Source organism: Octopus bimaculoides, chromosome 1, assembly GCF_046866305.1.
Source record: "Octopus bimaculoides isolate indiv1 chromosome 1, ASM4686630v1, whole genome shotgun sequence".
In the NCBI taxonomy this organism is placed as follows: domain Eukaryota; kingdom Metazoa; phylum Mollusca; class Cephalopoda; order Octopoda; family Octopodidae; genus Octopus; species Octopus bimaculoides.
Genome location: NC_142928.1, coordinates 183,860,923 through 183,874,517, shown reverse-complemented (window position 1 = coordinate 183,874,517; position 13,595 = coordinate 183,860,923). Strand labels below are relative to the sequence as shown.

Below are 13,595 nucleotides of genomic sequence, written 5' to 3'. Positions count from 1 at the left end.
ACGGATGCCATTTGCATGATATTGGGGTGTGTTTATGTGGCAATTTGCATGACACCGGTATCTGCGATTTTGCTTGGTTGATGGGATTTCTTCTCAAACACAACAAAATGCCAGTGGTCTTTGTCATTGCCTCTGTGAGGCCCAACAATCACAAAGAACTCAGCCACTTTGCCTCTGTGAGGCCCAATGCTCAGAAAGTATTCTCTACGTGTCACCAGCATGGGTGCACTTGACTTAATGGGTCCTCTCAGGCATAGCACACTATATATATGTGTGTGGAAAATGCTCAGGGGCAATAAACACTGAAAATGTGCAGAAAACAGCTTCCGCCACATTCCAAGGAGGAAAACTACAAGTAGTTGATACCTTCTGTTACCTAGCTGACCAAGTCAGTAGCGGCGGTGGATGCTCTGAAAGTGTAACTGCTAGAATAAGAATAGCCTGGGCAAAGTTCAGAGAGCTCCTACCTCTGCTGGCGACAAAGAGCCTCTCGCTCAGAGTAAAAGGTAGACTGTATGACATGTGTGCAAACAGCCATGCTACATCGCAATGAAACATGGCACTGCTGAGGATATGCGTGAGCTTGCAAGGAATGAAGCCAGTATGCTCTGCTGGATCTGTAATGTCAGTGTGCATACATGAAAGAGTGTAAGCGCCCTGAGAGAAAAGCATCAGATGTGGTGTGCAAGAGAGACAACCGCGCAGGTATGGTCATGTGTTGCGTATGGATGAGGACAACTGTGTGAAAAAGTGTCACACCCTAACAGTAGAGGGAACCTGTGGAAGAGGTAGACCCATGAAGACCTGGAATGAGGTGGTGAAACATGACCTTCGAACTTTAGGCCTCACTGAGGCGATGACAAGTGACTGAGACCTTTGGAGATATGCTGTGCTTGAGAAGACCTGGCAAGCCAAGTGAGACCATAAGTGTGGCCTATGCCAGTGCAGCATAACAGGCCCATTTAAGAGTACCCTTCAATCATTGGGCAATAAACTGTGCTTGCAAAGACCTGTTGAGGCAAGCAAAATCGTTGTGGCTGATGACAATACTGCTTGATTGGCACGTAAAAAGCATTATTTGAGCGTGGTCATTGCCAGTACCGCCTGACTGGCTTCCATGCCAGTGGCATGTGAAAAGCACCATTCAAGTGTGATCAATGCCAGTACCGCCTGACTGGCTCTTGTGCTGGTGGCATGTAAAAAGCACCCACTACTACACTTCTGGAGTGGTTGGCATTAGGAAGGGCATCCAACTGTAGAAACTTTGCCAGATCGGATTGGAGCCTGGTACAGCCTTCTGGCTTGCCAGCCCTCAGTCAAACTGTCCAACCCATGCCAGCATGGAAAGCAGACATTAAACAACGATGATGATGATATATACACACACATATATACATACATATATATACAATAGGCTTCTTTCCTTTTCTGCCTACCAAATCCACTCACAGAGCATTGGTTGGCCCTATGTTATCAAAGAAGGCACTTGCCTGAAGTGCTGTTCAGTGTACCTCAATCCCAAACTACATAATTGGAAAGCAAGCTTTTTAGCCACACAGCCAGACCTGTGTATTCTAAAATTATTCGTCTAAGAGGGACCTGCATAATTTTCTATATTTTTTCCTGACATCCATGATAATTATATAAGTTCCATGATATTCATGAAACAAACAGATTGAAAGAAACCACAGAAAACAGCTTAATGTAAAAAAAAAAAAAAAATGAAAAGCCCAGAGCTAAAAAATCCTTGTTATCCTCATTTTAACATCCACTTATCCCTGCTTACATGGGTTGGGCAAAATCTGTTGAAGCAGATTTTCTACAACCAAGTGCTCTTCCTCTTGCCAACCCTCATTTATTTCCAAGTAAGGTAATATTTCCCCACTATAAGACTGTTTTCATGGAAACTTGGAAATGAAAGGTGCCGCTTATATGACAGTGAAACTCATTTACAACTGTCATACAATATCAAGACAAGAGAACAGTAACACTCACACACATTTATACACATACATACATACTTTCATACATACACATACACATTTGTCAGGTTTCTTTCAGTTTCTGTCTACCAAATCCTCTCAAGGATTTGGTTAACCTCGAGCTATAATAGCAGACACTTTCCTGAGTAGCTATGCAGTGGGACTGAACCGGAAACCGTGTGGTTGGGAAGCAAACTTCTTATCATACAGCCACACCAGTGTCTATAAAATAACTGTAACTTGCACTAGGGAAAATACCAACAATATATAGGGAAAAGCTAGAAAGAAACAAAAAAAAAAAAAAAGGTTTTAATTTAAAACAGGTGAAGAGGATAAAAACCATTTTAGTGCAAGGCTGACAAAAGACTCACTGAATAGGCAAAAGGCAAGGGTTAACTAAGCTATAAACAACAATAATAATTATACCCTTTTTCTTCAGATTTGAAATCCAACGTGTGTTAGACTCATTAAGGCCCCGTTTTATATACCAGTCTATTGGTTTGTTAAACTCATTATTGTTTACAGAATCACTGTTAGTTTGATTGTAGTTAAGACCATGACTAAGATCATTGCTATGAGAAATATTAGCTGGAAGAGTTTTTGATAAAACAGGCAAATTATTTTGGAGACCAGTGTTCTTGGTGGCAGCTGTAAGTGAATAACTTGACTTAGCATTATTATTGATTGGGTTTATTTTGTGATTGGATATCACATTTTTTTGTTTTTTCTCAAGGATTTTCTTCCTTTGAATTAATATAGCTGAACAGTCTGCAAAGTGAAAAACAGAAATTTCAAAGTGTATACATATATATATTATGTTAGCATTAAATGGATATTTCATAACAAAATTAATTTGTTTTGGTGGTAGAAAGAAAAATAAAATCTCAAAACAAGTACTATACAAAGATCACACCAGGTTTCAGTATCAAAATACACATTTTAAATATTAGATAAGAAATATAGTTTGGAAAATACACTGTAAATGCATAATAGAGAATATACAGTAAAAAAATTATGTTCATTAGAATTTAATGCTTTCTGAAGAAAATGACTTAGGCAAAGTATTTTAGAAACTGCATTACCATAAAAGATATTAAAAATAAAAATAAGACTACATTGTGTACACATACATGCACATGAGCATGCAGGCATATACACAAGCTATGTCTACTGAATTAGAGATACATAAGTATTTTATTACAAAACTAATTTAAATCATTTCATAAAAGTAGTTTCAGCTGTAAAAGATTATATGTAAAAACATAAATATTCTATTAAAATATTTTCCTTACAAAATTTATAAAAACAGAAAGAATAACTACAAGTGTATACATACACACACAGACAAAAAATTCATTTTAGCATTTCAAGGAAATATATACAATACAAGTGCAAAAAAAAAAAAAGTGCAAATATACACATATTTAACTTGGAACTAATATTTTAAAAAACGAAAGGGGGAAAAATTCTTTTTAGCTGTTTGTGAAGAATACTAACAAATGCACACGGAAATAAAGTAAAGTGACAAAAGAATGAGAAACTGTTTTTTCCCATTCATTAAAATTTTTACCAATCATGATCATTTGAAATACAAAGTTGATAAATCAATGCTGGAACAATAAAGAATAAAATTAATTATCTCTGTTGTCTGCAGCAACTTAGTTTAGTCAACAAGAGCAAACTAACTAGAGCAGCAAGTGTTAATGATATAAGAAGCTCATTAGCAGATGGCAAATTCAATTCGGTGTACTTGTTGTTATTGAAGCTGCTTTCAATTTAGCAAGATAGAAAAAAAAAATGTTAACATGAAAGTTCTATTAAAATGTCTATCGTTATTGAAGCATTTCCATTTTGAGTTGCTTATAGTAAAATTTTATGAAAACCGTTTATAAAAGTAGCTATTAGTAATAAATGAAAACTGCTTATAAAAGTAGCTATTAGTAATAAATGAAAACTGCTTATAAAAGTAGCTATTAGTAATATTAGTGAAGTTAGAGAGCTGAACGAAACTGATCTTACTAATATGTATTTTATTGTTTGCATAATATACATTAATATACTTGTTATTATACTGAGAAAATATACAAGTGAAATAGTAACTGATCTTGCATAAAACTACCCATTTAGTAAAACAAAATTATTCCAATTAAAATTAATCGTTTAGCATTTAAATTGGCTTTGTCTGGCCTAAATATTGTAGCTGTATCATGTTCAAATTGACCAGATCTGACTTCTCATGCCTACCTTACAATGTCTTTCTAAAAAAAATAAGCGATCACATCATTGTAATCTTGAAGCTGTGAGATAATGTATGATTAACTGAAATAAATAGGCATAACATTTGACAGAGTAATCTGAATGCTAAAGGGTTAATGTAAAGAACTCAAAGAACGTAGGAAAACAACTAAAAAACAACTAATGTCATAGTAAATGTGATGGTGGGATCAGTGGCAAACCTAGAATGTGCCTCCTGGGAGAGTGCTTAAGTTTGCACCCCACTCCCAACCCCAACCTATACGACCTTATACAGCAGACACAAAAGTGCCACCTCCATAAAAGTGATGTCCGGGGCTGACCCACCACCACTGTCACAGCTATACTACTGTTGTGGACACAATTATTCATACACCTGTGTATATGTTGCTTTATCATGTAAAATTTATTGCTAAATTATATAGGTGTAAAAGACATTAAAAACAAACAAATGTAATAATAATAATAATAATAATAATAATAAAAATCCTTTCTACTGAAGGCACAAGGCTTGAAATTTTGTGGGAGGGGACTAGTTGATTACACTGACCCCAGTGTTTCACTGCTACTTAATTTATTGACCCCAAAAGGGTGAAATACAAAGTCAACTTCGGCGGAATTTGAACTCAGAACATAGTAATGGGTGAAATACCACAAAGCATCTTGCCTGGTGTGCTAATGATTCTGCCAGCTCACCTGTACAGCTCAAGAACAAGCATTAAGGACCAACTGTGTGAAGTGCAGAATAGACAACACTACCAATAGCAACAAATGCATGTGAATGGTACAGCACATCATTAGCAAAAGCCTCAAATTGGCATAGCATGAATACAAAAGACGACGTGACAATGTGGCAAGAATGATCCATTGGGAATCTGTGGAAATCATAGCCTACAAAGAGCAAAAACGTGGTATGAGCAAACTCTAGAAGGAGTCACCGAGAATGAGAATTGCAAAATCCTGTGAGATGCAATGATTCAGTGTGATCACCAGAGCAGACATCGGAAACTGGACATTGTTGTGGTGAATAAAAAAGAACATGCATGGTAATTGACATAGCATGTCCAAATGACAACAGGATCAAAAAGACCGAAGAAGAAAAAATAAACAACTACGATGATTTGAAGTGGGAAATATGAAGGTTGTGATCAATGAGAAGAGTAGACATGATACCAATAGTAATTGGCACACTTGGAAGTAACAGCATTCAACTACCAAAATGGCTCCAAAAGACTGGTACACATGTAAAGATAGAACACCTACAAAAATCAGCATTGCTTGGTACTACAAGAATTCTTCACAAGATTCTTGAAGCATGACCAGTAAACAAGTGTCACCTTAGTCAACTGGCTGTGGACAGCTGACACTTTCCATCATATCCAGCAAAATAAACTGTGAGTTTTCATATAATAATAATAATAATAATAATAACAATAATAATAATAATAACAATAATAATCCTTTCAACTATATGCACAAGGCCTGAAATTTTGGGGACAGGGAGCTAGTCAATTACATCAATCCCTGTGCTTAACTTGTACATTATTTCATCAACTCTGAAAGGATGAAGGACAAAATCATCCTCAGAGGAATTTGAGCTCAGAACATAAAGAGCCAGATGAAATGTCATTAAGCAGTTTGTGTGATGTATTAATGATTCTGCCAGTTCACTGCATAATTATTAACAATAATTATTATCATGATGATGAGGTGGCAGAATCATGAAAATGCCAGGGGAAAATGTTTTGAGGTATGCGTTCTGGCTCTTTACAATCTAAATTCAAATCCTTTGGCTGGATTTGAACTCAGAATGTAGAGAGTTAAATTATTACTTTTATACCATCATCACTGATGGGTACTGGAACCAAGAGAACACTGGATAAAAAAATTTAATCTTTTACTTGTTTCAGTCATTGGACTGCAGCCATGTTGGAGCACCACCTTGAAGGACTTAGTCAAACAAATCAACGCCAATACTTATTTGTTTTAAGTGTAGTGCCAGTTCTATTGGTCTATTTTGCTGAACTGCTAAGTTACAGGAACATAAACAAACCAAAACTAATTGTCAAGTGCTGGTGGGAGAAAACACACACACACACACGACAGGCTTCTCTCAGTTTCTGTCAATCAAGTCCACTCCCAAACCTTTGGTCAGCCCAAAGCTATAGCAGAAGACACTTGTCCAAGTGGGACAAAAACTGAAACCATGTGGTTTGGAAACAAACCACCACACAGCCAAGCCTACACCTAAATAAATTTAGTTATCCCCCAAAATTACATAATTACACTTATTCACCATTCTACTTTCAATAAATAGTGCTCCAAGTCGTTGTACTTCAAGCAGTGTAAAAAGCTGATTATCATTAATTAATTACTGTTATAGTGACCTTTTGTCTGACCTTAGGTTCTGAGTTCAAATTCTGACAAGCTCGATTATGCCTTTCATCCTTTCGGGGTCAATAAAATAAGAATCAGCTGAATACTGGGGGTCAATGTAATTGACTTATACCCTCCCCTGAAGTTGCTGGCCTTGTGCCAAAATTTGAAATCATTATTATTATTATGTGAAGGGCGAGCTAACAGAAATGTTAGCACACTGGTCTAAATGCTTAGCAGTATTTCGTCTGTCTTTATGTTCTGAGTTCAAATTTCGTCGAGGTCGACTTTGCCTTTCATCCTTTCGGGGTCAATGAATTAAGTACCAGTTTTGTACTGGAGTCGGTCTAATCGATTGCACCCCAACCAAAAAATTTCAGGCCTTGTGCCTAGAGTAGAAAAGATTATTATTATTATTATTATTATTATTACTATTATTATTATGTGAGGAAACATTGCCTGGTGGTTAGGGTGTTGCACTCACGAACTAGCGATCATGATTTCAGTTCCTAAACCAGGTGGCGTATTGTGTTCTTGAGCAAAACACTTCATCTCATGTTGTTCTGCAAACATCTCAGCACGTAACAAGTGGTATACAGTGCACCTCTTCAAATAACGTTGATTTGATGGAAAGAGTGAGCAAATGTGTGGCACAAACATTTGATCACAATAAACAAATCTTTTGCGCAGGTCATTCAGCAAAAGTTGAATGCTCATGTTATATGTTAGGAGAGTCCATCATCATTATTGTTATCATTAAAGATTATTATCTTCAGAATTGCAGTACTATTGATATTATTCATATCATTAAAAATACTATTTTTGAATTTAGGGATAAAACGATAATAACTTAATGAAGAACCCTAATAACAACATCTCAGAGACAAACTAAAAAGTCAAAAACAAAAAAAAAACAAAGCATTTGTCAGGTTAGAAGAGCAAAAAACATGCACAATATGGCAATCAATGATATCACGTAACTATGAAAAACTAAGCAAAAAAATTAATCAGACATGCACAGTGCAGGACTAATGTAGCAGTCAACTACCATCTTGGCTTCCTCTTCTCCATAATGCGTTATCCTTCACTTGATGTTGTTGTCGATGTGTATGTACACCTATTGTATTGTATTTTGAAGCCGGTGAAGCCTTTTTATTTCCTATAGAAAAAAATAAGGTTAAGTCCAAACTGCACACACACATTCAGCAATTAAAAGGCCAGTGAAACATTATATATATATATATATATATATATATATATATATATATATATATATATATATATATATATATTATATACATATTAATTCATATAAATTAATTCAAACATGTAAATTCAGAGTTAAAACAAAGAAACAAAAAAGAATCATAGTTGGGAATATGAAGGATTAGTTTGGAAAGTATACAAACATTTCACAGCAAAAAGCACTACATATAAACAACATTAGGCAATCTCTTATAGAAATTCTTCTAAGCTAGAATTGTATTGAAAGATTTGTTTTAAAGCATTTTCTTCATTGGGGCCAAAACATGTCACAGCTCTGAACAGGGCCTAATGTGCACAAATATTGGTCGCTCACCTGTGATAGTGCACTCACCATTTACACAAACACAACAGGCTGAATTTTGAAACCAAAAGGCTGTCAGCTTGCTGTGTAAATACATGCTAGTATTCCCTAAACCCAACTCTGGTGCTATGTGTCACTCCTCAACAAAGTACTATGACAATGGCTTCTACATTCTTTTCTTTATGTGATTTTGTACAGTCTGCCTAAGCCCACTCATTGTACTCGTTTCTCACAATACCACTCCAACTATATTTCCCAACATGTCTTATTAAAACCAAGGTCAAATTTTTCTTCTTCAAAACTGTATCACTCTGGAACTCAGTACCTAATTACCAGTGTTTCCATCTAATCAATAACTAGCAACAATGTAAACCTAACATCTTTTATACTATTCTTATTCTGCTATTGCATTCGCTTTACCAGAGAATCCAAATAAAGGCAGAGACTCTGTGATCATTTTTATTAGTTCCTGCTTAACAATCCATACATACATATTTGATTCTGATTATTGGCAGAAACATTTAATAAGTCAATGACTTATCATATAGTACTAAATATTTTTTAAATACAAAATACACATACGCATATCTATGTATATACACACAAATAGCTGTTTGAGAGTAATTATTTAAAAATACATAATTAAATCAATATTTCCCATACTTTCAATAGCTTAATGTCTCACACCAAAACATTGCTGACACACTTTGGCCAGTTCATATATTTGATGCATGTCTGATAGCACCAGTACTGAACCATTAATGATACTTTCCCCTCAAATGAAAGGCTACACAAATTTTACCATGTACCCTGTCTATGTTTCCTTGTTTCCTTACAATGATTAACCTGAAGGAATATAAAATGAAGATTAAACTGTACTAATCATATCCAGTTAGTTAACCCCACTACTTGCTTAAGAGATGATTAAATTAGATATAAGCACTCATTAGATTAAGTAAAAAAAAAAAATGAAAAATACTTTACAATTTCTAACCAAATTGTCATATTTAGTTGGAATCCAGTACAAAAAAAATGTGACCCCATTTAATAGTCAACAACCAAATCACTAAAGATTTAGAAGCAAAAGTAGGGATAAAGTACATGCATCATAACAGTTTTTGTTTTAGCCTCACTGCAAAGTTAGTTAACAGCAAAGATATAAGTAAACATAAATACACTCTTAAATGAATAAAGAATGTGAAGTTAGTTTTAGACCAACAAAACACATTAACAAATGACCTGCTTTAAAACTACAAGTGGATACAGAAATGGTTATTTTTTTTGGTGATAGAGTTTTAATTAGAGATTAGTGGTTGCAGAATGTGATAATGGTATAGGAGACCTGATTTGCAGTATAGAGTTATGTTGACTAAGATAACATGTGTGCAGTTGAAAGAATACACAGCTGGGGATAATGTTAGAATACAGAATGGTAATATAAACTAGAGATGATTGATATATGTTAGTACACATATGATAGCAATATATATAATCTATGTAGTAGACATACAAATAGGGCAACTATTTTTCTGTAGATTGGGAAAATGATGAACACCTTTAAATTGATTTTTGAACCTCATTGGGTTCTCATAAGAAGTGTCTACATCACTTGACCAATGTCAGAGAAGTAAGCAACTAATCTGTTTACGCTCAACAAATCCAGTTGCTACCAAGAACTGGAGCTACTAATTTGCTTACTATAAGTATTTAACACTTTATTACCTCCGCCTTTGTTAAGGCGGAGGTATAGTTTTTAGTTGCGTTTGTTTATTTGTTTCTTTTCCATGGACAAAATATTTCAAGAACCACCAGATGGATTCGGATGAAACTTTCTGGAATGTTTGGCCTCATGACTGGCACAAACCAATTAGATTTTGGGATTGATCCAGTACCAGACAAGGATTCTGGTTTATTTTTCTGTTTTTTTTTACTTAATTTTTGAGAGCAGTTGGGTTCACTTTTAGTATTCTTGTTTGTAAGAGCAGTTGAGTTTATTTCATGATTTTAAAAATCATTTCTGGCTAATCGTTGAGAGGACGCTGGTGTTGCTTTGGCAAAGGTTTGTGCTCTCTGAGTGCTCTTATTTAATATCAATCCACACGGCATCAAAATATGATATAATATACATAAGCTACACAATAGACATAAAAACATGGCAAATTAAACTAATTCTCCATAGATTGCAAAAATGATGAATATCCTTAAATGATTTTGAAACTTTTTCGGATTCTCATCAGGTGTCTACGCTTCTTGAATCAATCCCAGAGAAACAAGTAGCCAATCAGTTTATATACATGGCAAATCAGGTAGTTTCAGAGAGTTGGAGCAACTTAATTTGCATACCACAGTTGTGCGAGCTTGTTTTATTTGAGTACAGATACATGAGAGTAACACATAATTTTGTTGAGGGAGATAATATGTGTACCAGTTGAAATAATACACAGCTGTGTCGGCTGGAATAATGTAAGTACACAAGACAGTGACACACTTGTATTGGCTGGTATTATGCAAATATTCGTAATGATAATGTAATACAGTCATTATTAGCTGGGATAATACAAAAACATATGATGAAAATATATAGTTGTGTAGACTGCAAGAATGAGAGTACACAAAAGTAATGGATAGTTGTGTTGTTTGTGGGAGTGTGAGTATGTATGATGGTAACACAGTTGTTGGCTGTGATAATGTGAACAGAAGGGGATGTTTAATCACAGTTTGTTTCTGATGAAGCAAACCTATGATCAAAGCCTTCCAAACATGAACATCCAATTCTAATTTCAATGAGTGTATCTGAGAGTATATTACACTAGCCACTTATCTAAAGAAAAAGGGCTAACAGCACCGTTTTCTTTAGATAAGTTTAGACAATAAGTATTTGCTTGATGGGACTTTGACTGCTTTTTCTAGCAGGTCACTGGTCACATAAACACTGGAGACTGATTCACATGACTGGAACATACAGTTGTGTTGGCTGTGAAAATATGTGTAGAAGTAACAGTAATATATAATTGTCTTGACTGTCTTTAATGTGTGGTGTTAATGGCAATAAAGAAGTGCATCAGAGACAATATGTATAAATTAGATATTCAAATTTTCAATCAAGTCTGTAACAATTTTAGACAAAACAAATGACAAATGTCTTAAATTCACTAGGCTTTGAATTGCTATAAAATGTTTAATTTTAGTTGCTATAACACACACACATATATGTGTGTGTGTGTGTGTGTTATAGCACCTAAAGTTAAAACATTTTATAGCAATTCAAAGCCTAATGAATTTAAGATGTTTGTCATTTATGTGTGAGCTCTTTCCTTCCCTGAATGTCTGCTAATACATTACATGAACCATGTCCTTGCATTGTTGTTTTTTTGGTGTTTGTTCATCTTTTTTTGAGGATTTACTATATATATATATATATATATATATATATATAATAAAATAAGAAATAGAAAGTCTTTGGTACAGTAATATATATTTGAAAAAATGAAAAATGAATAGAAATGGCTTTTCTGATAATTTTGCCACTTTAATAATTAAATGTTTATAAAGTGGAAAAATTATCAGAAAAACCATTTCTATGCATTTTTTTCAATAATACACACAAACACATAAAGAAATAACTTGTACTCACCAACTGCTGGTGCACTACGGTCATTGGTAACTGCTTTTCGGAGTCTAGTACCTTTATGAATCTCTCCGAGGAAAACATTTCTATCAACAGGCTTGGAAGTATTACTGGCTTGTTTTTTGGAACCCAACTTCATAGGCGGGGGCGCACATGGCGGTGGAGGTGGTGGTGGAGCTGACATGGTGTCAGTGAGCAACTCTGTAATTAAAAAAGAAAGAAAAAAAAACAAAAACATTATTATTAGCAACATAGAGATGAAATTTTATACAAAACATTAAATTTAAAAAAATTTTTTTTTTCGATACTCAAATGAAACAATTGTCATTTCTCATTTGCAATACCTTTTTCCTATTCTTACATGAAAAATAACATTAAAAAAAAACACCAACAAATGAAGCCTCTTTACTCTGTAAAAAGGCTAATCACAATTAAATGAATGTCTAAGCACTAATAATTAACAGAATATATTACCAAGAATATACAGTTGTCCAACCCATGCCAGCATGGAAAACATGCGTTACATGATGATGATAAAAAATATTATGCTTTGTGTTTGGTGGGATATGAAAAATGTTGTTTGTCTATCACAAAGTGTTACACAAAAACGAAATAGCTGATACAAAAAAGTATTGTTGTGAACTGTAAGACTTGCACAGAAATTCACAGAAAATGTGTCCATCATTGGTTAACTGTAAAAGGATGTTGCTCTTACATAATAATGCAAGTGACTCAGGAAAAGATTACAGCACCAAATATGGAAGTTTTGCCTCCCCTGCCACTCTCTTAACTTTACTCCATCTGATTATCATCTTTTTAGATTATTGCAACATTATTGCACTATCCGAACGTGATCGATGCCAGGCATGCCTGACTGGCCCCTGTGCCAGTGGCATGTAAAAAGCACCCACTACACTCTTGGAGTGGTTGGTGTCAGGAAGGGAATCCAGCTGTAGAAACATTGCCAGATCAGATTGGAGCCTGGTGCAGCCACTGGCTCTTCAGACGTCAGTCAAATCGTCCAACTCATGCCAACATGGGAAATGGACATTAAACAATGATGATGATGATGATGATGATGATGATGATGAAGAGGTCAAAAACGATACTGAGCATTTCTTAGCTTTTGAAACCTGAAAAATGTTACACCCGAGAGATCAACAATTTGTCAAAAAGAGGGGATTATGTTATCAATAGTGAGAGGAAATACTGATTTCAATTTTAGGCACAATGCCAGCAATCTTGGGGGCAGGGTAAGTCGATTATATTTGCTCGTGTTTAACTGGCATTTATTTTATCAGTCCCAAAAGGATGAAAGGCAAAGTCGATTTTGACAGAATTTGAACTCAGAACATAAAGACGGACAAAATGTATTTTACCCAGCATGCTAACAATTCTGCCAGTTTGCTGCTTTAATGAGTGGAAATATCTTGATTGAATATTTCAATTAAGATCAAAGAAGAATTTTGTTTCTTTCCCATCTTGGAATACAGTAGGACTCACTTCCCAACCTAATAGAATATAGTGTGCCATCCAGAGAAATGCTTTGGTGTGGTTTTGAGTACATTAACAATAAACTGACAATTCACTACTTCGTTAACATCACGTATCTAATGAAATTTAGTGCAGGGATAGAAATGCCTCACCATCACATTGTATTGACTCAAAATAAAAAAAGGTAATTAATAGTAAATTTTCTATTCCAGTTTTCTTCAAATTAATTTCATTATTATTGACAAACTTGGCCTTTCAACAATGCTATCTTTATAAAGTTCATTATTGTCTTAGT

The 13,595-nt window shown here is 34.7% G+C and overlaps 1 protein-coding gene across 3 annotated transcripts in view; it reads right to left on the bottom strand.

The window, feature by feature from the left end:
- LOC106872716 (uncharacterized) overlaps positions 1–13,595 on the bottom strand; it is a 139,853-nt gene that overhangs the window by 51,829 nt on the left and 74,429 nt on the right. For all 3 annotated transcript variants that reach the window (XM_014919794.3, XM_089363743.1, XM_089363751.1), the window contains exons 2-4: positions 11,813–12,007; positions 7,660–7,770; positions 2,409–2,750 (exon numbers count right to left, since the gene is read on the bottom strand). In XM_014919794.3, the coding sequence (XP_014775280.1) occupies positions 2,409–2,750; positions 7,660–7,770; positions 11,813–11,990 (631 nt within the window). In that variant the 5' untranslated portion in view covers positions 11,991–12,007. The remainder of the gene's footprint in view (positions 1–2,408; positions 2,751–7,659; positions 7,771–11,812; positions 12,008–13,595) is intronic.